General features: G+C 32.2%; 2 protein-coding genes and 2 non-coding genes across 4 annotated transcripts; 3 read left to right on the top strand and 1 right to left on the bottom strand.

The window, feature by feature from the left end:
* The first annotated feature begins 3,184 nt into the window (after nt 1-3,184).
* On the top strand, nt 3,185-4,314 carry LOC120147592 (ethylene-responsive transcription factor ABR1-like). Its single transcript, XM_039160926.1, has 2 exons — nt 3,185-3,269; nt 3,312-4,314. The coding sequence occupies exons 1-2, from the start codon at nt 3,220-3,222 to the stop codon at nt 4,225-4,227; spliced, it is 966 nt and encodes a 321-aa protein (XP_039016857.1). The 5' UTR covers nt 3,185-3,219; the 3' UTR covers nt 4,228-4,314.
* Nucleotides 4,315-8,836: 4,522 nt separating this feature from the next.
* On the top strand, nt 8,837-8,963 carry LOC120147776. Its single transcript, XR_005518310.1, has one exon. It is a non-coding gene; the product is annotated as a small nucleolar RNA SNORD14 (small nucleolar RNA).
* A 488-nt stretch (nt 8,964-9,451) lies between these two features.
* Nucleotides 9,452-9,575, top strand: LOC120147782. The gene has a single exon (XR_005518315.1). It is a non-coding gene; the product is annotated as a small nucleolar RNA SNORD14 (small nucleolar RNA).
* A 1,861-nt stretch (nt 9,576-11,436) lies between these two features.
* On the bottom strand, nt 11,437-11,994 carry LOC120147597. The gene is made up of 2 exons (XM_039160928.1): nt 11,871-11,994; nt 11,437-11,788 (listed from the first exon to the last, which is right to left on the bottom strand). The coding sequence occupies exons 1-2, from the start codon at nt 11,989-11,991 to the stop codon at nt 11,631-11,633; spliced, it is 279 nt and encodes a 92-aa protein (XP_039016859.1). The 5' UTR covers nt 11,992-11,994; the 3' UTR covers nt 11,437-11,630.
* Between the last annotated feature and the right edge of the window lie 14,417 nt (nt 11,995-26,411).

Below are 26,411 nucleotides of genomic sequence, written 5' to 3'. Positions count from 1 at the left end.
GTTGGTCATTGTTGTATATGGATGTGTTTAATGCGTTTATGCAAGGGGATCTTTATGAATAGGTTTATATGTTGTCACCATAAGGATTTTTCAGTCAAAGGAAAATGTTGTATGTAGACTGCAAAAGTCCTTGAATGATCTAAAACATGCTTCAGGTAGTGGAACTTAAAGCTCATAGAAGCATTATTATCAGATGGTTATATTCATAGTAAACATGATTACTCATTATTCAATTAAAGGGAGCAAGATAGATGGTTTTGTTATTGGTTTATGTTAATAATCTACTGATAACTCGAAATAGTGACTCTCTAATTATTAAATTGAAGGAGATTTTGAATGTTCATTTTAAAATGAAGGATTTGGGTGAGCTGAAATACTTTTTAGGAATCAAGGTGTCGAGATCTAAGGAATGAATTCTCTTGAATCAAAGAAAATATGCTCTTCAATTAATCAAGGATACTGAGTTGGAGGAAGCAAAAACTATGGCTACCCCATTAGAACAAAATTCGAAGCTAACTTCTTTAGAGTATGCAAAACAATGTAGAACAACATTGAAGATGAATTGTTAGAAGACAAGACAACTTATCAGAGACTTATTGGAAGATTGATCTACCTGACTTACACTAGACCAGACATCACTTATGTAGTGAATTTTCTTAGCCAGTTCATACATCAACCTAAAAGGTCTCACATGGAAGTTGCCTTAAGGGTGATCAAATATATTAAGAGATAATCAGGACATAGTGTTTTGTTAAAGGTTGTTGTTGATTGTCAAGTTTCAGCCTATTGTGACTCATATTGGGCTTCATGTCTAATGACTAAGAAGTTAATTACATGTTTTTGTATCAAATTTGGAGATTCTTTAATCTCATGGGAATCGAAAAAACATAATGTTGTAGTAAAATCTTCAGCAGAGGCAGAATATAGAGGTACGACATTAATTGCATCAGAAATTGTTTGGTTGCAGGGCTTGTTTACATAACTTGGCATGAAGGACTTAAAACTTGTGAAGCTTTATTGTGACAACAAGGCTACACTTCAAATAGTTGTTAACCCTGTATATTATGAGAGGAAAAAACACATAGAAATCGATTGTCATTTTGTAAAAGAGAAAATTCAACAAGGGCTAATTCAAACAGAGCACATCTCAACACACGAGCAGCTAGCAGACGTCACGACAAAGGCACTGGGAAGTCAACAATATTATTATCTGAAGTCCAAGTTGGGTCTTGAAAATATTTTCCAACACTCAATTTGAAGGGGAGTGTTAAATGTACAAGTAGTTATCTGTTGATGTGTTAGTTAGCATGCAATTAAGCTTAGTTAGTTAGTTTGTTAGAAGCTATTTTGTATATAAGAAAGATACTTTATAAATTAACATTTGAGTGTGAATGAATCAGATGAATTCTTTATATTTGTTTTACTTTTAACAGTTTTGACCTGATCCGACCTTATTGAAATCATTTTTTTAAAAAAAATCAAATTCAAGTTGAGTTAGATCAGGTTTTCTAGAGGTTATGTTTGGGTCGAGTTTGGCGTCCTCATACAACCCTAAACCCTAAACCACTAAGCTAAGCCCATGACTTGGTAATGGTTTATAACATTATACATCTAAGTTGTTATAACTAATTACAGAGAAAAAAAGGGAAACTAACATGGTTGTAAAGGGATTCGAATTTGGAAATTTAAAATGGAGTGCAAACACCCTAGTCATTAAACAAAGCTCTATATTCAATTACAATTTATAATATATATATATATATATAATCATTCAATTTAGCTTTTTCTTAAATAATAGGTTTTTATATTTTTAAATTATATGTATTTTTATATATAATTATTAAATTAAATTTTTTAATATTATTGATAATTTCAATTTAATGTAATGATTATATATAAAGGAATTATATTTATAACAATTATTAACTATGTTAAAAACTAAAATTATACTTTGGTTGTATAAAAATAAATATCGTTTAAAATATGAATTCAAGCTTTAATGAAATTAAATTTTCAACTATCAAATTTATTTTAGAAATATTAAATCTACTTTTAAACTTATTGAATTTTATTTTATTTTAAATATGATATTAACTATATTTTAAAAAAATATATATGAAATACATGTATTTATAAACCATTCATTAAATTTTCTTAAATAGTTTTGGTGTTGATATATTCTCTAAAAAAATCAAGATTTGATTCATTTTATTGTTTTATTATAATACAAATAAAATATAATACGCTCTAAGACATTAACTAGATATTAGTGTTGATCCAATAGTTGGAGCACGAAACACCCTAAAAGCCTAAGTTTAATTGCCTCTACTTACAACTTTTCCTTTACATTTGTTTTCCCCAAGCGGGGGGCTTAACCCAGAGGCTCAGGCCTTCCAAGGGAAGCATGATGATGTTGGTTTGATATCCGACGACTGTACATATTATTGTTACATGTGTCATCACTTAATTAGATATAAAATAAAATAAATAATAAAATTTATAAAACATCCTCCAATCTGATAGGGACATATATCATCACTTAATTGAAGATTAAATTTATTAAATTATATTAAATTAAAATTATGATCAAATTGATAGAATGTATAAATATTAAGAATCAAATATATAATTATGTCAATTTTATTAATTACAGCACCAACACTTACATTAAATATTAACGACAAGTGACTTAATTGAATGTATTTAAATAGTTGGATGACATGATTGATAAAATTTCAAAATTGATGGTCAAAATGAAAGATAGTAATAATTAGGTGATCAATGATAAAAGTTACCCTAAAAAATAATCATAAACAAATAATCAGCCCAAAATCCAACCAAGCCCAATTGGTTTCGTAGCTACTAGCTACCATTTATGTCGGCTCAAAAGGGAGGGTATCTTACGCGCAAAACCGACTTTGACGGTTCCCAAGCTGTCCAAAAATCCGGTTCACATTAGAAAATGAAATTTACTGTTTGACTTTCTCATTATCCACTATTCCCAATTTGCCCAGTTGCCACGTCACTCTTTTTTCTTTTTTTAAATAAAGTTTCCATTATAACAATTTTAAAAGAGGCGGTTCCAAGTTTAACCGACTATTCAAGTCCCCTGTTCGGCCGAATTTTGGTAGGCCGACAAACTTCGCCTTTATCGTCTATATAACTGTTTTAAAAAAACTTGATTAAGTTGTGTAAGATATTTCCGAATTTGATACTTTCATGTGTGAGATAGATAAAAAGGTGGCGAACAAGAAAGAGAAAGCGCCCGTTGGGCTCGACGACGTCGACCAAGACTTGCGATGGTTGTTTACTCATCAGCCGATGTTTCGAGAAGAAGGATCTTCGTCGTCGTCAATGCTATCGGAGATTAGTAGGGAAAGGGAGATGTCAGCTATGGTTTCAGCTTTGACCTACGTCGTAACCGGCGACATCCCTGAGCTGCCACCGAATGAAAACTATGGTGATTTCAGTTCTAATACAATTGGTGAAAATACCAATATCTGTGGGAAAAAGAGAGAAAGGGAAGAACAGGAAGGTGGCGGTGTAGGTATGGCGGTGGAGGCAAACGCCCCTGCAAAGTTGGTCCAAATATATGAATACAAAAGCAACGAGAACTGCAAAGAAGAACCGAGGAGGAGATACAGGGGAGTGCGACAGAGGCCATGGGGGAAATGGGCAGCTGAGATAAGAGACCCCTTCAAAGCCGCTAGAGTTTGGTTAGGCACATTCGACACCGCCGAGGCCGCCGCCAGAGCCTACGACGAAGCCGCCCTTCGATTCCGAGGCAACAAAGCCAAGCTCAACTTCCCTGAAAACGCCAAACTCATATCACCCCCTCCACCAATAACACCACTAGCAACCCATTTCTCTGTTCCGTCTCATCACTCGGTTCAACTTCAACCCTTTCGAGCTTCCGGCCAGTATATCGACTATTCTCAGTTTTTGGTTGGTTCCGGCAATGATTTTCCAAGTGGATCACAACAGCAACCGAGATTACAGCATCAATCTATGAACCCCTACGACCAAATGGTTTTGTCAACTTCAGTCGGTTTTGATGAACAATCTTCTTCTTCGACACCGACTTCGTATCCTATCGTTTTCCCAATTCAAACGTCGGGTCAGAACCTCAACTTGGGTAGCGGCAGTCAAGGTGGCGGTGTTGGAGATTTTACGGTGCATGCTTGGCCTTCAGATTCTAGTCATCATAATACGTCAACCTCTAGATAGTGTCTTTCTTACATGATCGGCTATTACTTTATTATTTATTTTTGGCGTTTTCCTCATTCTATTCCAAATTATTAACATATTTATGTTTTTTTGTGATATCATATATATCATAATTTGTACGATAATCATTTGTTGATGAGAATATTGTTTGGTACAAACTATACTCATGATTAAAATAACCTATCAATTTTATATAAAAATAATTTTTTTACAAATTTTAAATATAGTTTTAATTCTATCTAAATGGAAGGGGAGGGAATTTAGGAGAAGGAAGAGAAGTATTCTTAGTAGATTTAATGTTCATCGTTTAAAGAAATACGAGCGAATGAAGATGAGCAGTCTTAGTAGATTTAACATCCATCTTCTAAGGAAATATGGGGGAATAAATATGAACATTTTGACCAACTAATCAAATATACTTGGTTACATAAAAACATTTTTTAAATCTAAACATGACTTTTTAATTATATTTTTTGTAAATATTTTTTAAAATTAGAAGTGTTCAAATTACATCAAGTTCTAGGAAAGGCATATAATTTTAATGATAATTACATGTAATAATTTTTATTTTATTTTTTTAGAATTGGAAGAAATGTTCAAATTATATCAAGTTCTAGAATATGGAGGGCCTGTAACATTTTTAGCCAACAAATCCAAAACCTCCATCGGTGCAGCTTCGAGAACAAAGAAAGAATCAAAGAACGGAAGATTGTTCAGCAAGGCTTAGTTTTGTCAGCTTATCAACAACTTTATTTACTTATCGTGGGATCCAATGAATGTTTGTAGGCCAGCTCTTACTTAGTAGCTTTTGAATGGCTCGAACCAAGGAGCAATGTTCGACAGAAACATCCTCTTCGTTTACTAAGTTCACCATCTGGAGAGAATCCTATTAAACGATTATCTTTTCGTGACCTTGATCCCAAATAATGGTTAGTTCAATGAAGAATCCCCCAAGTTTGGTTTGTAGCGAGGAGCAGTAGCCATTATAACATGTGAATTCAGTGATCCAGTTTCCATCACAGTCACGAATGGATCCTTCGAAAGCGCTGCATGGCGGGGAACAAGCAACAGCACCAAATACATAAATCAATTATAAAATCCATTATAAATATTACAGGTTTACGCAAGTCAAAATAGATTCTAAAAGATTTAACCACACGTAATTTGTAAATAATGGGATTCAAACCTATACATTTAAGTGTTCTAGATTTCATCCTTTATCCACCGGGTCAAAACTTCATTGGCATTTTAGTGATATCATATAAATCATAGATAATGTAAAAATCTACAGGGCAAATCATTGAATAGTCCCTCTACCATCATAAAGTGAGCAAATCAAGTTGCCATACTTTTAAAATGAAATTATGTTGATGAAATTGATACTAACGTGTACGAGTTGTCATATATGGTTTATATTATATAGTTGGTTGGACATCAATTCAATTGATATTATTGTTGATATAATATTTAAAAAGTTGTGAATTTAATTTATGTGTTAAGAGATTATAAATATATTAATTATTATAATCTGCATAAAAGATTATGCCATGTAAAAAACATTATTTTATTATATTTTAGTCAGCATTGTCCGTATCCCACCAAATTTGAATTTGATATAAAAAAATTTCGTCATTGTGATTCTATCTCTCAACGAGTTTAATTTATACTTGAACCATTAAATGATTAAACGAAGAATTCATATGGTTCATACTAAAAAAATTTATGAATGGTTTTTATCAATATTGTTATCAATTTTACCAACTTGCTTCTATTTTAAAAGTACTATAAATTCACATGAACCAAGTTATCTTAGTGGTTACAGAGATGATTGTTATTCTTAGAGGTTACAAGTTTAAACACAATAGACTGCATGGGTATTTTTTAAAACAAATATTATATTGTAATCACCTTAAATTAATAAAAAAAATACAAAAATTTAATTGGTTCATTATTTAATAAAGAGACTTATTTGCTTACTTAATGATACTGGGAGGATTTCCCGTATATTTCGTCATAAATCTACACTATCAGTACTTAAAATATAAATATTAATGGTGAGGCATATTTAGGTATGAGTATGGGATTTGAACTCGACGGGTTCTGGCCTGACCTGATTTGGTCGGGGTTTTGTTTAAAAACAAGGTTCAGGTCGAGGTTAAATTTGGGTTTAGGCTGAAAAAAATACCTGACCCAGTCCAAAAAAATATAATTTTATCTTATATATTTATGAATAATTATAATAATACCCTTCTATATTTTTTTCCAATTAAATCACTGTTTTTATTGAATATTTTTTTATTATTTTGGGTCGGGTAGGATCGGTTTCGGATTTTATCTCAAAAATCGGATCGAGTTCGGGTCGGATGAATGATGTAAAATATTCGGATTGGGTTGGCCAAAACCCGACCCATGCCCATCCCTAGGCATATTGCATTATTACAGGTGAAATTTATACCTAAACCTTAAAAAAATAAGTTTGAAAAAACGTATCATGAATTTTGAAAGGTTGATCTTTATAGATCATAAAACAGACTTGTAGACAGACGAAGCTATAGGAATTGGTAAGCCCTTGGCTATTTCTTTTAAATTCTAAAATTATAACTGTAGATGGTGAAATTGCATTCTATCCTATGATTTTTTTTACAATTTAAAATTATAAACTAAATTAATAATATTTTAACATTTTAAAAACTTATAATTTATTCATGTCAACAAATTTATTAACTTTTTCCCTACTTGGAGGATACCTTAGTTGTAATAAATACAAATTGGCATCTTCACTGTTTCGTACAAGAATCCCCTTTATCTCCAACCAGATTCGTTGCTTTCAAACCAAGTTTTTTTGTTCATATGTAACAGCAAACATGACTTGTCGTAGTTAAAAAAAAGGTACACGTAAAAGCAAGATATCGTAGTTTTGACAAAGAAAGTCAAATCATCTATGGATTCGTTGGAACGAGAGGTTTAGGAATTAGTTACAACCATCTTCTTTTTGCCTTTCATTTCCTTTTGGCGTATCGTGTGACATGCGTATAATAAACCAGGTAGGCTCTAGTGCATATTTAGAAGAAAAGTCAAACGCGTCAACCTCGTATCTTAATTTAACGCTATTTATTCTGGGAAATTTGATCAGATTTTGAGATGGTAATATGATTGTAGTTGTTGGCTTTAGCAGGTTGTGTTCAAATTATAAAGATAAGTTATGTAGAAGTTCAAATTAAATAGAAATAATCAAATATACTTTATCTACTTGGTTACTTTAAAAAAATTACTCAAACGTTTATCCTATTATTCCTTACGTCTCCGCAAAGAGATTTTAATAGTAGGTTTATTTATTTATTGTTTTGTGTGTCAGGGAAAGAGAAATGAAGACGTGGATCAAACGTGGACTGTCCGACCTTACTTGGACCTTTCCTGTTTCGTGTTTTGAGGATTCTAAAGTTCTCTCTCAAATCTTAAAGCTCCATCCCACACTTATCTCCACCTCACTTTCACATTTCACTCCCCTTCCTCTTTTTATCCGACGAAAATGTTTTTATTTATATTCAATTAACAGTTTAACGTTCAGTTGTAGATTTTTTTAACTAATAACGACGAGACATATAAATAGTCAAATGATTATTTTATAATTTTTAATAGTAAATTGACTCAACAAATAATGTTCGATATTTAAATGAAAATTATAATTTTTAATAACCAAGAAATTCAATAAAACAACACCCATCGTTTGTATACTTTACCTTATATTTAATTGAGTATTAGGTGTGTTTTTAAATGCGTAGTATTACGTTAATTTTTTTAAGGTTCCTCCACATAGGGATGGGCATGGGTCGGGTTTTTGATCCACCCGACCCGACCCGAGATCAAGAGAGCCTCCACCCGAGACCCGACTCGACCCAACCAAAACAAGATTTCACCCGACCTGACCCGACCCGAATATATGACATAGAAACCAGACCCGGCCTGAAATAATAAAAAAATTATTTTTATTCAATAAAAATAGTGACTTAATTGAAAAAAAATTATATATAGAGGGGTATTATTGTAATTATCCCTAAATATATAGGTAAAATTATATATTTTTTCGGGTCGGGTCGGATTTTTTCACCCTAAACCTGAACCCGACCAGACCCGAATACAACATAAAAAAATTCCGACCCGACCCTAATTTTTTTTGAAAAAACTCATACCCGATCGGGTCGAAACCGATGGGTCGGGTTTAAATGCCCATCCCTACCTCCACATGTCTTGAGCTTTAATTTTTAAAATTGATTTTATTTTGAAATATTTTTTCACCTTTAATTTTCATTTTGTTTTTCAATGATCTGATCACATGGAAAAAAAGTTCAAAAAGAATGTGTTTAAAGCCCAAACATTTGGGTGTTCCTGGCCCAAGTTTTCCATCAATGATGGAACGAATTGCAGCCGTTCTTATGCGTAAACGGTGAGAAATACCCTAATTTCTTAGAATGGCTAAAACCCTAAACTCGCTCTTTATAAATCCCATCAGCACCTAAACCTTCGTTTTCTCAATTTTTTTCCTTTTCCTTGGTTTTTACTTTCAAATGATTTTGTATTTCGTTTGATAAAGCAGTTGAAAAGAAGAAAGGGTCGATGATGATAAATCCAAAGGCTTGTTTCTCAAAGAACATTCGCAGTGGCCGCCTGAGAGCTTTCGCCTTTCGCCGGGCTCGAGAGCTTCTGCTGTTTCACTACTTCCTTGGATGTCTGAGACTTTTCTTTTATCTCTTTTAATTTATATACATCTATATATACAAGCTGATATTTATTTTATAAATAAATTTATATAAATATATACTTCATAACTTAATCGAAATTTGATGTTCTTGAACAGTTTAATCCTGATTCCAATTGTTTGATGCTTTTGATACTTGATTTTTTTGTTATTGGAAAAGCATTATAAGATTATGTCTTCGTAAATAAAAAGATTAGCAGATTCATTAAGCATCGTATTGATCTTCTTTCTGGGTGTTATTTCTTTTATGTTGTTAAAAATCATTTATTTGTTTAATTAGTTTGGTGCTTTGGGCATTGTTGAAACTTATTTGCATGAAGCTGATTCCTGCTCGGCTGCTCCATTACATGATAAGGGCGAGATTAATTTTTCAACAATTACTATCGATTAAAGTGTAATTGTAATTAAATTTGAATTGCTTTTAGTGTTAAGTGTGAGAAGTTAAGTGCAATGTTGGTATGAGGTTAAGGTCAATGATGATAACTTGAAAGGCTTGTTTCTCATAACATTTGCAGTGGCCGCGTAAGAGCTTTCGCTTTCGTCAAGCTCGAGAGCTAATGCTGCTTCAATCCTTCCTCGGATGTCTGAGGCCTTCTTAGGCTTGTTTGTGTATGTTGTCCTTGTAAGGGCTGCCATTTTCTTTCTTACTCTTAATTGTATCATGTCTCTGTTTTGCTATTTGTCTTAAAACAGATGAAGTACAGCTTTACAGATCATTTCCCCCTCACTGGATTGGACTAGTAATATGATTTGGATTTCAGGAGACCAAACATTTCTTGCTGTTCACATCCTTAATAGAAAGAATCCGAACTCGAGTGGAGCCAAATGTTGTCCGGGTGAAGTGTTGCTCGATAGTCAGTTGTGGTAGAGTGGTCTAGTTTTTGCGCACGTTTTCTCTCTCCCAAATTTGCAGTGCTAACCCCTTTCCTGATACAATTTATAGACAGAATCATAAGTTGAAGAATCCGTAAGCTTTCTCTGAAACTCTTAGAGACGTGCACCTTGTTGGATTCTAATATGGATATGAAGAAATATAATAGTTATCAAGTTTACCAATTCCACTTGGTACAATGTAGGATCACTCTATATATCGATAATCTATAAGAACTTTCTACGATCAATGACCATAAGATATTATGTTTTTTAATCATAGATAGTTCCTTACTATTTTAAAATTTTAAATCTAGTTTCTATATTTTAAGTGCAAAATTAAATTTTTATTTAAAATTCTTAATCTTTTCAGTAATACCTGTTTGATTTTTGTTACTTATTGACCTAGTAACTACAAAAAAGGAAAAATATTTTTCAGTCTTTTTACGTTTATAAGTTTCATAAATCATTGAAAAACTATGAACATCGATGATTGAAAATTTTTTTTAAATATTATGAGTTAAATTGATAAAAAAATATCAATATAAAAGATTAAAAATTTCTTTATCTTTTTTATAGTTGTTGTGTAAAAAAATTAAAAGAAAAAAATTCATAAATAGATGAAAAAGATTCATTATGTTAAAAGAATTTATGTATAAATTAGTTGATTCATTTACTATTTAATGTTTTGCTTTTATTTAGTTAGAGATGGATCTATGCGTGCCGGGACGGCAGTACCTTACAAATTCTAAATTTTTAAATAGTTTAAGTATTTGCTCTATATGATCTAATTTCGTATTTAAAAAAAATTAATTTCAAGCTCTTAAATGTATAATATAACTTTCTAAAAATTTACACCATGTTATAAAATTTTATGTTAGTCCATGTATTGATGGTCTTCAAAAATCAAATTTCAACATTTATAAAATATATATATATATATATTTATAATTTTAACGTTGGTTAATATTTGATATATTTTTATTCATGGATAACATGATAATATATTGTTTAAAATGATATTTAAGTAAATTTAATATTAAAATAATTTTACATATTATCTTCTGTTCAAAGACGGTGCACAAAATTATACTAAGAAAATACGGCAAATTTTCAAGAATGAATTTTCACCATTAACCATTTAAAAAGCAAGCCAACTCCAATCGAATGCTGTAGTTTTTAAAAAGCAAAATCAAATTTATGTTTTTCAAACCATTTTAATCTTATATGCAGTTGAAGCAAGGTTCTTTTGTGACTTATTTTCCAATATTTTTGGGAATTTTTTTCATTAATCGCAATGGGGCGTTGCTGTTTACTGTGATATCTAAGCATAATTATGAGGAGTTCAGTTTACTTTTATTTCTCTAAATTTGTTCTAAAGACGAAGGTTTTGGTGAGCATTCAAGTATCAAGCAGCAGACTTTATGAAAAATCTGGGCTCATCTTCTCCTTTATTTGCTGCTTAATTCATCAATTTCGTGCCACTTGCTGCTGCTGCACCATTTATATTTCGGGTGATTAGAGTTTGATGTTCTGTTTAATGACTGAAACATGTAGGTATTTATACGTATCCATTAAACACAAAAACTGATACAATATCCAAGGCTTCTCCATGCATGGTTATTATTTACAAAAAGAAAAACATAAACCCTAGAGAGTATGTGAATCTGATTCTCTATAAGATGATGATTACCTTGTTTTATCCTTCCTGCTATGTAGAAATGTATATATGAAGTGAGAAAGCAATTACTTGTTTTAATATACAAAAATTTGGTAATTAATTATGGATCGGAGGCTTCCTTGTTGCCGGACTGTAGTCCATAGCTACTAATTCATCAACCTTAGCATGATCTTCTCCATGATTTTCCGTCGCCGTAAGCACTTGATCAACGTGAAGTACTTTCTGAGTTTCCTTAGCCACCGGCATATTTCTTGCTGAAAAACAAAACAAAGAGTTCAGATCCGATCTTCTAAAGGCTAAAGCTTTATAAATTCAATTCGAGATTCAAAACTTTACCTGTAGCTGTTGTAGCGATGAAGAAGAGGGAAAAAGCAACAAGAATAAGATGCTTGCAGGGAACCCTAGCCATGGTTGTTTTTTCTGGTTTGTTTCTGAATATGTTTGCTGTGATAAACATCTTCAAGTTGGATTTGTCTTATATAGAAGCAAAATCTATAGTATATCGACAAGTGGTGAATTAATGGACAATGACATCGAGTTTTGTAGTAATTCTACGTTAGTAATGTGGTCTGTTAGAGTCACCATCAATGTCTCCTGCTGTGTTTGCCATGAAAAAGCTATCATATGTACTCAGTTAATGTAACTACGTACCGATCTATGTGTCATTCCTACTGTTATGATTAAGTAATTTATTTTCTCCTTCGTATTTTAGAACTATGAAAATTAAATATTTTTATGTTTCATGTGGAACTTACCTCGGTTTTTCTTTCTCAATCTGGCGTACTCAACTTGTAGACAGAAACAGGGACCGGGGAACAGGTTATAGAATGCATGGCGTGCTGATTTGTGGACCAAAACATACCTAAGTTGCAACACTTATGGCCCTGCATTGCCAATAGAGTAGCAGTTTCTGAACAAGGCACCAACATAGCAATTGACACTGTTCTTGAATCCTTGCACTGATATAGCAAGCACACATGTAATTAAGGACAACACAACATCCGTCGTTGTTTCATAATTGTAATACATCTTCCGGACCTTCTCCATAAACAACTAATCCGATAATCGTAACCAGGGCCGGTTCTAACTTTTTCTTGGCCCGGTGTAAAATTAAAAAAATTGGACCCTAATTTAAAATAATATTAAAAAATATGCAATATAAAATTTTAATTAATTTTTTATTAAATTAAATGAATATTAATTCATTACAATATTCAAAAATGTCAAAAACATACTTAAGCATATAAATACTTATAAAAAACATTGTCTTCGAGCATTTCTTGGTGCAAAATCATTGATGATAGTGTCAACATCAATGTTTTCCAACATATTTTTCTCAATATATAACATAGCTAGTCCATTCAATCTTTCTTGTGACATTGTTGACCTCAAGTAATTCTTCAATAATTTCAGCTTTGAAAAACTTCTTTCCGCGGATGCTACTGTTACCAGCATTGTTAATAAGATTCGATAAGCAATTGAAACATTAGGATAACAATCTCTAGTTTTAACAAACTCAATAACTTCAAGCGCTGACATGAATACATTTGGCAAAGTCAATTGCAACACTTTATTTAAAAAAAACCATCTGCATCAACATCCGACAAATTATTATGAGAAAAAATAATATTAAAATTATTACAACATTCTTTTAATAAGTCAATAAGAAATAAATTTATGGGCCTTGCTTTTAATTTAGTTTATTAATATTTATGAACCATGCTTTTAATTTAGTATATTAATATATTTTTAACGTTATGATGAGAACAATAAGTTAATAAAAAATAAGTTTATGGGCCCTCTTGTATTAATATAAGAAAGTTGTATATTAATATTTATGAGCCTTATTTTTAATTTAGTATATTAAAATATAATAAATTAATATAAATTAAAATTATGAGCCCTGGGCGGGTGCCCCTCTTGCCCCTGCTCAGAGCCGGCCCTGATCGTAACCTCCAAAATAAGAAGAGTTCTAATAAGGATCCCTCCGTCAATCATAGACTCTAGAGTCTTCTCCTCCGGACATATATTTTCTCTTGACATAACTTTGGTAGACTGATGTGATCTGCTAGAATCAAATCTACTTTTAATCGATCATATATATTCAACCTAATAGCCTAAACGTAACAATCATGATCCTAAGTCTGACACGAGCATCAAGAATCTCTATATAAACCCGCACACTAGACTAATGGGTCTCTTCCTCTCCAAACTTTATGGACCAAGAGATCAGACACCATCTGTAGTTTGTAATTTTCCTTGAAATCAACAACCGGAGCTCCCTACTCAAACTAAAAAGAATGAGTCATCTATAACCGCCACAGTTCAAATATTATCTTCAATAATAAAAGAATTTTTAATCATTTTTGCTGTAATTTATCGGAAGAGAGGGAAAGAATTAAGGTTTAAGCTTCTTACTTAACCATATCATTAAATTAAAATACTAAGCAACAGCTATATTGAAATGTTTAAGTTATTGTACACTAAAATCAATAAAACTGATAAAACCCAACATATTGAATCGAAAACTAACAGTTTGTCTGATTCGATCTCTTGTTCGGTGTATATAACGGACACCGGATGGGACAGCAATCGTTTTCAGAGAGGGGAGGTGATCGACAATTTCATGAAGGAAAAAAATCACGTGAAGGGAGCTCAAGTCATAAGCCGGAGGGGTCCTCCTTGTCTTCAAAATAAAAAACATACGCAAAGCATGATTTATACGGCTAATTAAGGCCTTCAGATGCAGACGTTTATAAGGCAGACTAATGCAGGTTTATCACCAAGGATGGATAGACAGCAGTTGATAGTAATCACTACTCTGATAATTTTAATTTTTTATGTTATTGAAGTATTTTTATATATCTTCCTTCTCTAAAATTTTGTAAATTTTCATTCTAAAATTTTATAAGTTCATCTTTAACATAAAACCATATGTCCGTTCCTATTTATTGTCAATAATGTGAAACAAAATCACCAAGAGTGACTTTTCTCAATAATATGCTTCCGGGAACAACAGCACATGAACTTTAGGTCCATGTTGCTTTCAGGATTTTGTTGTTATAATGAAGCTAAGATTATGTTGATTATTTTCCTTTTCTATTGTAACTAATTTTTCCTGTGTAGATTTTTTTACAACGACATACTAACTTTCCAATATATATGATTAAATATTATTATTCTCTTTTCAAAAAGAAATATTTAACAGGATTTATTTATATTTTTTAAACGCTTATTTTGTATCTGATATGAATTAATGTATCTTACTTCTTTAAAATGGAAGAGATGGGTCTGGTTAAGCCCTACCACCGTTTAAGTTTTTGTTTTTTAAATGGTTGATAACCTACAATAAAAAAAGAAGAAGAGAAAAGATCATCAACCTTTCAATCACGTGACTAAGAAAAGTAAGGATTTTATCAAATTATGAATTTATGATAAGATGTAAATAACAATTTCCACATATATTGTTGACTTGAGAGGGAAAAAAACAAAACTTTGTAATTTTTGATGCACCCAGTAGAGGAGTATGGTCCCCGGCAGTGATTAAAAGCAACGCTTTAAATCAAAATGGTGGATATTGTCAAGATGAGACAAAATAAATGTGAATGGGGCTCCCTTGTGCCCCAAACCATATAACAATCTCCAGTTGTTAGTAGATGAAAATGGAAAGATTGTGATCTTGTCTACTCTAATATAAGATTCAATAATTTTGTTTTACCCTGAATTTTCTCCATACTGTTACTCTTTTTATATCAACATTTTTAGAAAATTCCTTCGTAGTTGTAGTTTGGGGAGAATATCTCCTGTCATAGGGTATTAGGAGCCTTGCACCTCTTAAAAACCCACGATCTTTTGACATTACTTTCAAAAGGCCTATATTATTTGTCAGAGTTAAATCTATAGTTCAACGATCGTATTTATTGAGTATATTAACATGCAAGTAGTCATCATGACCGTTAGGCTGTAAACGAGCCGAGCCGAGTCGAGCTTAAGTATTGTTGAGCTCGACTCGACTCGAAAATTCTGAAATTGAGCTCGGCTCGACTCGAAAACTCGCGAGCTTAAAATTTTAAGCTCGAACTCGAAATCCTGAATTAGAGCTCGTGAACAGCTCGAAAAGGCTTGAAATGAAAGAAAGAAAAATTCTTAAACTTAACTCGATTGAAGTCTCAAACTCGAACTTGAACCTTAAATACATGGAAATCTTACTGTATTTAAAAAATCAATACATAAATGTTAATATTATTAATATTTAAAAAAAATCTTAATATATTATATTTTCGAGCTGCTCACGAGCTTTTCGAGTTGAATATCAAGTAGCTCGCGATTTGTCTCGTTTCATTTACAACCCTAATGACAGTACTCATAACACTGGTACTAAGAATCATTATAAATTTATTGATCTTATTCCCATATGTAATGAGGTGAAGTGGAGGTAAGGTAGTAGGCTGCCCCCAACGGGTTGAGTGCAGCTTCCGTGAAAGACCTCCGACAGTCAGAATTATGAATTGCCCACCGTGGGACTCGATCTCACGACTATAAGGTTAAGAGCCTTGCGCTCTACCAACTGAACTGGACAGACAATTCCTAATAATCATTATAAACCGTTTAAATTAGGGACAAACACATGATATTATATTAGATAATCAACTTTAAAAATTTTAGGAGGGAATGAACCTATAAAATTATAGGAAACGAAAACAAACAATGAAATAAAAATATAAAAAATATATAAAATATATACTAATTTAAATTTTTTAGGGGAGAAATTATCCTCACCTACCCCTTCGACTCTTCTCTACCCTAAATCAAATTTTAAGAAAAAATAATATGAAAGATAGTTATTAAATCTTTAGCACCTCATAAAAATATTCCTCTTAGAATAGCTGTTAATACAAATAACAAAAATTCTGCTATAGCTATTTTTATACATTCAATGTACTCTACAGATTGAGGAATACATAGAGTTGAACATAATAAAATAAGAAATTGAGATTTCGTTGAAATTGTTCATCGTTTCTACTTCTTCCTCTCTTTCCTCATATAAATTCTATTAAGTCAATCATTTATATTAAGGGTAAAGTATAGTAATGGTCACTGAACATTTCTGAAGCTTGCATTTAGGTCCTCAACTTTTAAAACTTGCAATACAGTCCCCTAACATTTATTTTGTTTGCAATATGGTCCCCAACTTAAATCACTGTTAGAAAATTAGGATAAATTATATAAACGGTCATTGAACTTTTCAGGCACTTGAATTTAGGTCCCCAACTTTTAAAACTTGCAAAACAGTCCCCCAATAATTTTATTTTCTTATTAAATATAGATGTATAGAAAATATAAATGATTCAATTTATATTTAAATGTATGAATCATTTATATTTTTGATATATTTTATTTTTCTTGTATAAACTAGTATTTAAAATATGTTTATATTTTAATCAAAATATTTCAATATATGAATAAAAATATATTTATATAAATGTATATTTATATTTAGATGTATAAATAAAAAAATATATTCATATATTAATGTATGAATCATTTATATTTTTTGAATATTTTATTTTTAATAAGAAATTAAAATTATTAATTATATTAGAAATACTCAACTTAAGATTATATATATAATCATGAATTATAAATATGAAAAATATATTTATTAAATTTAGTTTAAAAATATAAAAATCTTAAATTTATTCTTTTAAAATATTGTATCAACTAATATTTAAAAAATATATTAAATCTATCAAACAATTTATCAAATATAATATTTTTTATTGTAAAAAATATAATATTTTCCCATCATTTATTGCTTTCAAATTTTTTGCCGAAGTTCAAATCTCATTATTTCCATTTTCCATTATATTCTTTTTTTCTGGCATTGGTCATACTATTAGTCTATGTATTATTGTATATCTCTTAACACAAACGATGGTGTTAGCTTAGTGGTTCCACCCTGTATCTTTCATTTGCGTGACTCAGGTTTGAGTTTGCCCAAGACCCAAATCTTACTTCTTTGTAACTTAATTTTCTTCTAATTAGGTGGTGACATGTGTCACCAATAACATATATCATGATCATGTGTTAACACATGTCAGATCCTGGTTAAATGATTAATTTATTTAATTTTATTTAATTTAGGACCAAATTGATAGCATATATAAATAATTAGGTGGTGACATGTGTCACCAATGACACGTGTCATGATCATGTGCTAACACATGTCAGATCCTAATTAAATGATTAATTTATTAAATTCTATTTAATTTAGGACCAAATTGATTATATAAATAATTAAGACTGAATGTATAATAATGTCAATTCCTTTTAACTGCCACTTCATCATTTGTATCAATTGGTAATGACTAGTGGCTTAGTTGAAACAGTTAAATAATTATGTTGTATGATTGATAAATTTAAAAGATCGATGACAAAAGTAAAAAGGGCTAGATAGTTAAGTTGTCAACCTAGTAGTTTACACTTTTATTTATACATCAAAATAACATTCTATAAATTTAAAATTCGAATTATTTTCAACCTCTTCTATATCCTAACTACTTTTTTTAATTAAAAAATTTATTCAACAGATAAGAATTATACTATTATATTTATATAAAAAAAAATATGTATCACATGAAATAAGATGAAATTAAATAATAATAAATCTGACATAATTGAATTTAATTGAATTATTTTGGAATTTAGGGTTTAGAATGAAATTGAATTACTTTGGAAATTGGGGTTTAGAATGAAATTGAGGACTGTTTTGCAAGTTTTAAAAGTTGGGGGACCTAAATTCAAGTATCTGAAAAGTTCAATAACCTTTTATATAATTTACCTTAATTTCTAACTGTGGTTTAAGTTGGGGGACCATATTGCAAACGGAATAAATGTTGGGGGACTGTATTGCAAGTTTTAAAAGTTGGGGGACCTAAATGCAAGCTTCAGAAATGTTCAGTGACCATTACTATACTTTACCCTTATATTAATGTTATATTATATCTACGAATTTGACAAAATTATTTTAAATCCGCAACCGTACCCGTATTTTGACGATGCGTCTGAAATGGAACCTCATCAAGCCGAGTCATCGGGGATGAGGGGCTGGCAGCGTGCCAAAGCACAGGCAGGAATTGATTGATAATATGACGTGAAATGATCGTTTTCATTCACAACAGGTGATTGCTCCATTTATGTTGCGGTTTGGCACGACCCCATGCCGTAGGAACCAATGGTTCATCACGTGATTCGTGCACCACCCACGCGCCCTCTCACGCTATGATTGTTAATGCTTGCTTATTGCTCGAGGTTTATATTTTTCAACGATATTTACATCAAAATTATGGTGTCAAAACTTGATAGCAATCACAGTACAATGATTTGATTAATTACTTCACTTTTATTAGTTCCCATACTATTTCATGTATTTTATATAAATCATAAAATTTTAATACATTCAAATTTATAACTTTTTTTTTAAATATTATAATAATAACGATAGTAACTGTATTAATTCAATCAGCATTCAAGACATAATGTTTGGATTTGTGTTCATTCAAACTTACTTTTATATATTTGGTTCAAATAAATATTAATTTAATATGTAAAATTTAATTAAATCGTAATACTATAACAATAGCTTACTTTTATTAAAATGAAGCTACCTTGAAAAAAACAAATGATTATGAAACCACCGTGACAGTTGTTTGTTAACATTATAACGCAGAGTACGAATATAGTCACCCATCACATTCATTGAACTTGTAATGATAACAATTAAAAAAGGATTTAGGTATGTATGTATGTATATATATTGGTTAGATTTATGTATGTATGTGGTTCAGAGAGTGGGCGGGCATGCTTTTAAGTGGTGGGTGAAATGCAAATGGGTATGCTCAGAAGGAGCCCATTTGAAGTGTTTCTTTTATGGTTGGGAATACCAGAGATTTATATGCGTAGTTTGTATTCGTTTTCTTACAACATTCAAATTTTATTTACGGTTATTGGTAGTCTTTTAGTAGTTTAATCTTTTGTTGTAGTTCGTTTATCGGTGCAATCAGATTTATTTATATCTATTTTTTATTCGATTTTTTTGGATGAGTTTTATTTTTTCCCTTGTATGGTCATGATCTCAAATGATTTGTTTATCGTATCAATAATTATAAAAAATATTTTAATTATATGTTTAATGTATGAACCTCATTATAATTTTAAATATTTTATCTTTTTAATTAAACTAACTATTCAATTTACATAAAACATTAATTATTTTATTAACTTTTAATATATTCGAAGAACGGTACATCATAGTACAATGAAGCTCCAAATGTAAAATATTACGCAAATACTTTGCATACCCTGAAATTTATAATAATTCTACATGTAATATTTCATATACGAAGACCCCAATTCGATGAATTAAATTCTTCTGCAAGTTTGCTTCGAATGTAAACAGCACTCGAATTTGATCGATCATGTATAGATCAATAAAGATATAATTTAGGCTAGGAATTGGCCTCAAGTTCAGGGCCTGGCCCATAGGTGATCCCTGATATAGCTTTTGTATCCTACAAAGGAGTGTTAAGATCAAGGAATGTGAGATTCCCATGAGAATGAATCCACATTTCCATGTTTAGTTCGCCGAGAATCTCATTTTCGGTAATGTTTTATTATCAATAGTAGATTTTTTTAGGTATATTACCGGAAATGTCATTACCTCCCTTTCCTTAGGTATTGTTGGATTACCGACGTTTTGGACTAAAATGCCCTTAAATTTTTTTCTTTAAAAAATATCATTATTTTGTCATTGAATAATAAAAATTATACGAAGGTTAAATTACAAATTTATCTTTAAACTATTTTAGATTTATAAAAAAAAATTTATAATTAAAATTTTATATGAAGTTTAGGAGTTAAAATAAAATTTTACCATTTCATTAAACCTTTTTATATTTTCAATTTTGTAATATATATATATATATATATATATATATATATATATATATATATATATATAAATTTGATGAATTTAAATTTTTTAAAGAAAATATATAAATATTTTCAAATTGTTAAAAAATAAATATATAATAAAGACAACTTGGTCAAATATACATCCTAATAATCTTTTATTCCTTTAACCAAACTCAGTAATTTTACATTACTATTAAACCAAACAAACAAAAAATATAACATTATCAGTAATCCTATCATCTGATAATTTTATATTATAACTTATATGTAAACCAAAGGCACCTTAAAGTTTGAACTGATTTGGCAGCATTCGTCTTCGAATTTTGAATATTTTAATTTTTTCCCGAAACAAACACGGCCTTCGAATTCTTTTTCGGAGATACTCAAATTCCCGCCAATACTATTCACCATTTTCAAATTGAGAAAATCGCCTCAGTGACCAAAAAAAAGTTATAATATACGATTTTAACCAACTTTTTTTGGATTTGCCAAAATGACCAACAAATTCGCAACGCGAAATAAAAATCGCAACGCGATCCCCAGAATCGCAAATCAGTTTCCAAAATCGCAACGCGATTCTTGAAAATCGCGATGCGATAGTACATATTCGCATTGCGATTTTCCATAATCGCAACGCGAATATGAAAATCGCAACGCGAACACATAAATCGCAACGCGTATCCGTAAATCGCAACGTGTATCCGTAAATCGCAACGCGTATGGTAAAATAATGCGTATCCGATATCGCAACGCGTATCCGTAAATCGCAACGCGTATCCGTAAACCGCAACGTGTATCCGTAAATCGCAACGCGTATCCGTAAATCGCAATGCGTATCCGTAAATCGCAACGCGTATCCGTAAATCGCAACGATAATCCGTAAATCGCAACGCGTATCCGTAAATCGCAACGATAATCCGTAAATCGCAACGAGAATCTGTAAATCGCAACGATAATCCGTAAATCGCAACGAGAATCTGTAAATCACAACACTGAAATTTTGGGTATATAACACTGAAATCATAAACTAAATCCCTAAATCGCAACTGGAATATAATCCATTCTGTGATTCATATAATCCTGAAGAAGAAAAAGAAGAAGAAAAAGTCCCCGAAGAAAAGAAAATGCCACGGGCGTATAACTGGAATATGCCAGAATTACTTCAGATACCGGAAGAAGAGTTGATAAAGAAAGCAGTTGATTGTTACACAAAAGTTATTCGTATCAAGAAAGATGATTGTTTTGATACAAAGGAAGACTTGAAGATAGCTTTATATACGAATGTGTGGAAGATGGCTATCAACTAAAAGTTACAAATCAAGCAAAGATCGTTTCGAAACAAGGTGTGATTGACAAAAACTGTACGTGGCGTATGATTGCAAAGAGAATAAAAGATTGCAAAATGTTTCAAGTTAGGACTTTTATTGATAAACACATGTTCAAGAACCCAAGTTTTTCCTCACCATAGACAGGCAAAAAGGTGTTGGGTGGTTTTCTGGCTGAGTTAATGTTTTGAATGGCAGGGTATATCGGGGACATGAAATTATGACTGACATGAATGCTCGGTTCAAGATTAGTATATCATATTCTCAAGCTTGGAGAGCCAAATGTTATGCCTTGGAATTGTTGAGGGGTCGCCAGAAGCATCGTTTGCCCAACTGCCGGCTTATTGTCACAATTTAAAGCTGAAAAATCCTGGGTCGGTAACTCATATCAAAACAGATAGAGATGGACGCTTTGAGTTGCTGTTTATCGCCATTGGTGCTACGGTTAGTAAATCAATATAATTTGTTGACTCATTTTTGTTAGTACATGCATTTCACATTTAATGATTATATTTCTTGTGTATATTATTTTGTAGATTCGTTCGTTTATTACTTGCATGCGCCCAGTTATTATAGTTGACGGAGCACATTTGAAAGGTCGATACCTTGGAGTAAACTTATTAGCAGTAGCCATGGATGCTAACAATGGATATTGCCAATAGCTTACGGGGTTGGCAAATCTGAAACCTCTGATTCATGGACATGGTTTATGGGGCATCTTAGGGATTGCATAGGTCCTATTAGCAATCTGACAATCATATCCGATAGGGCAAACTCAATTGACAACGCTGTTAGAAGGTGTTTCCCAGATGCTTTTCATGGACTTTGTGGTGTTCATTTGTATAGAAATCTAAAATCAAGGTCTGCTGGTATAAAAAAGCACAAATGGACATACTGGAAGGATGTAAAAGCTTATCGGAAGTGGATTTCAATAAGCATATAAATTGTTTAAGACGTGTTTTGCCTCAGTGTGCTCAAACACTAGAAGATGTCGGGTTTGAAAGATGGTCAAGAGTACATCAACTTGGAGCAAGATATGGTTTCATGACGTCTAATAGTGCAGAATCAATCAACGCTCTAAGTCGTCATTCCCGGAAATTACCCATTACTATATTAATGGAGTTTTTTTCGAGCCTCTATTCAACAGTGGTACTACAAGAAAAGAAACCATGCAGGTATTATTTCTTTGAATTCGTAACTTATCATATTTATATATTTTACTAAGTATTGTTTATTTAACTTACAGGAACATTGGAACATCGTGTTACACCATGGACTGAAAAAAAGATAACGAAACGTGTTGTGAAGTCAACGTCATGGAGAGTTGAACCATGTTCAAACACTTTGTTTCAAGTACTGGATAATAACTTAAATGGGCTAGTCGATCTAATGCAAAGACGTGTAGTTGTATGAAATGGCAAACATCTGGTTATCCGTGTGGCCATGTTATAAAAGTTGCTCTTCATTTAAACCAAGATGATTCAAGCGCATACGCTATGGATTGCTACACTACAGAAGTTTATCGACAGACTTATGCCGAGATTGTCTACCCTATTCCACATCCTTCTGAGTGGGACATACCAGATGACTTACAAACAGTTTTGCCACCAGCCATGGACAGAAGGCTACCTGGCCGACCAAAAAGTCACGATCGTATACCGTCTAAGGGTGAAGAGAAGAAGAGATCGACATGTAGTCGGTGCAAGGAAAGTGGTCATACAAGGTGACATGTGGATCACCAGTGCCATCAAAATCATCTTTTCCTCTACCAAAATATGGATCCTCATCAAAATCCAAAGCTCATATGGTGTCAAGCAAAAGGCAATCATCTTTAAAATCCCAATCACGATTGGCTTCACCTTTTGAGACTGTTAACTTAGGTGATTTTTAAATGCAAACGTTGTATTATGTGGATTTTATGTGTGAACTTTTAACATTTTCAGTTGAATTAATGACTCAGGCCAACCATTTTGACTTAACCAACTCTTGTTATTCAGTTGTTATCACTATTAGGCATGCATTTGACTATCGCAACACGGAAAATACAATCGCAACGCGAAATGAAAATCCCAACATGAAAATCGCAATGCGGAAATGAAAATCGCAACGAGAGAATCGCAATGCGAAATGAAAATCGCAATGCGAAATGAAAATCGCAACGAGAGAATCGCAATGCGAAATGAAAATCGCAACGACAGAATCGCAATGCGAAATTAAAATCGCAATTAAATCGCAATGCGAAATGAAATCGCAATGCGAAATGAAAATCGCAACGAAAGAATCGCAATGCGAAATGAAAATCGCAATGCGAAATGAAAATCGCAACGAGATAATCGCAATGCGAAATTATAAACGCATTGCGATTTTCATTTCCGCATTGCGATTTTCATTTCGCATTGCGATTCTCTCGTTGCGATTTTCATTTCGCATTGCGATTTTCATTTCGCATTGCGATAGTCATTTTTGCCTTCAACATAATGCAGATTGAAATCAACAAAATCAACCATTACATTTCAATCAATTAAACAAGCACAAATAAGAATTATGTTCACATCAATTACACAAATCAACTTTTACAAATCATCTTTTACAAATCAATTAAACAATCAAAAAATAAGCAATAATTCTTATTTCCGATCATCTACTATTGAATCAACTTTTACAAATCAATTAAACAATCAAAAAACAATCAATTAAACTATTGAATCAACTTTTGCAGCTCGACATCATTTTCACGCAGTTCACTTCTGAGATTAACCTGCAGAAACCAAACATTTGTTCAAACAACACTTTCTACACATCTAAAACCTACAAACAGCAAATTATTGAATTCTAGTTACTTAACCAAACATTTTCAAACCAAAAGTATATAAACTTACCAATTGTTTATGGACATTTTTATAACGCGGATGCAGGTAGGCAGCGTCTCGTATATATCGATTTAGCCATATAATGCCGAAACCACAAGCCTACTGCAGCTTTATCTCTATCGGTGGGAGGTAGATACTTGATGCTTCCGTCTCAAACGCTCCAACGCCAAGCATACGAGAGGACACAATCTCCTTGGCTCCGCTCGTTTGTTGTGGCGCGGTCTCGTCTCTAATAACTAATATTGAGCTTCTTTGGCTTCTTGTTTCCAGAACGAGTCCAATAATTGATCCAAGAATTAGCCAAATGAGAGCTCCATCCTTAATAACATCTCTTAAATCAGCCAATGATATGTAATTTATCATGATGTCATACACTATTGTCTTAAGGGATGGGAGCTGAAGCTCGACGAGAATCCATGTTTACGTTCCAAAACAGGATAAACACCTGCAATCATAAGTAATAATCATTCATTTGCGCACTTATTTCATAAAACCTTTAAACTCAATCTAAAATAAATACTAACCTTATCGACCTCCCACCATGCAGGATAAAGTTTAGCTTGTCCATGCCAAATCAATGATTCTCTCGTGCATTCTTCAAGTGAACGCGTGAAAAGACGTCGGCATTATTGTATATCGTATATTTTTATTTTCTTAAGTTTCTTATTATTAGAAGACGTGTCACCCACGCATCGATATGCTGTTTTACAAAAAAACATATATTAGTGACTTACATAAATTTAAAAAAAAATTAATCAAATTGAAATATAAGAAAAATATAAGACTTACCCCCCATCGAAATAGCCATTGTCTTCGACCCTAATAATACGCCCCACCAGGCCGTTCAAGCAACAAAAAGATATCATCGGTGAGCTTGCATATGTCGTGAAACCCTTGCTCCGCTCATGTAGATAAAAATCACTGCGGTCTTAGCCCAAGGGTGTTATCCAAATTGTGTCCGGTAGTGTTCCCTCTCCTCTTCAGATACCGGTATGGTATGGCCGTAACTCATACGAGAGCCAACTTGAATCCATCATGTCCGGCACGTCAGAGGGTTTCTCAAGAAGCCTACATATGACGCCATGTGATCGGGCTCTTGAATGGTGGGAGGGACCTCTTCAATGATGACAGTGGCCTCTTGAACGGTGGGAGGGGACTCTCGAGGAATGATGGGGGCCTCTTCAACGATAGGAGTGGACTCTTGAGGGATGACAGGCGAGTCGGGCTTCTTGCGGTGTCTTCGCACTATTGGGGTGTACGGAGACTTAATAGCACTGCACGCTGTCTGATGCGTGAACTCCGTCGTGCAAGCTAACCCGACGTAAAGCATCCACTATATCGGGCCGCTAAATAATTAAATACAAAAATCAGTAAATAAACAGACATGATATTTAAACAGTGAAAACAAAGACAAATGTTTCAAACTTGCATTGTATTCACCCAAGTCATTATTCTATCATAGTTCACAATGTATCAGATAACAAAGAAAAATATGTTTCAAACTAATACCTGAAGTTAGTATTTGTCTTTGTTTTGTCTATTGGTTGAAGTATGCAATCCATTCAAGTTTCAATTTGCAGAAGAGAAATAGTTTACTTTCGCAACACGAAACTTAAAATCGCAACGCGAAACCAAAATCGCAACGCGAAATTAAAATCGCAACGACAGAATCGCAATGCGAATGAAAATCGCAACGAAAGAATCGCAAC

Source organism: Hibiscus syriacus, unplaced genomic scaffold (assembly GCF_006381635.1).
Source record: "Hibiscus syriacus cultivar Baekdansim isolate YM2019G1 unplaced genomic scaffold, ASM638163v2 tig00110940_pilon, whole genome shotgun sequence".
Lineage (NCBI taxonomy): Eukaryota > Viridiplantae > Streptophyta > Magnoliopsida > Malvales > Malvaceae > Hibiscus > Hibiscus syriacus.
This window is presented reverse-complemented; position numbering and strand designations above follow the sequence as displayed.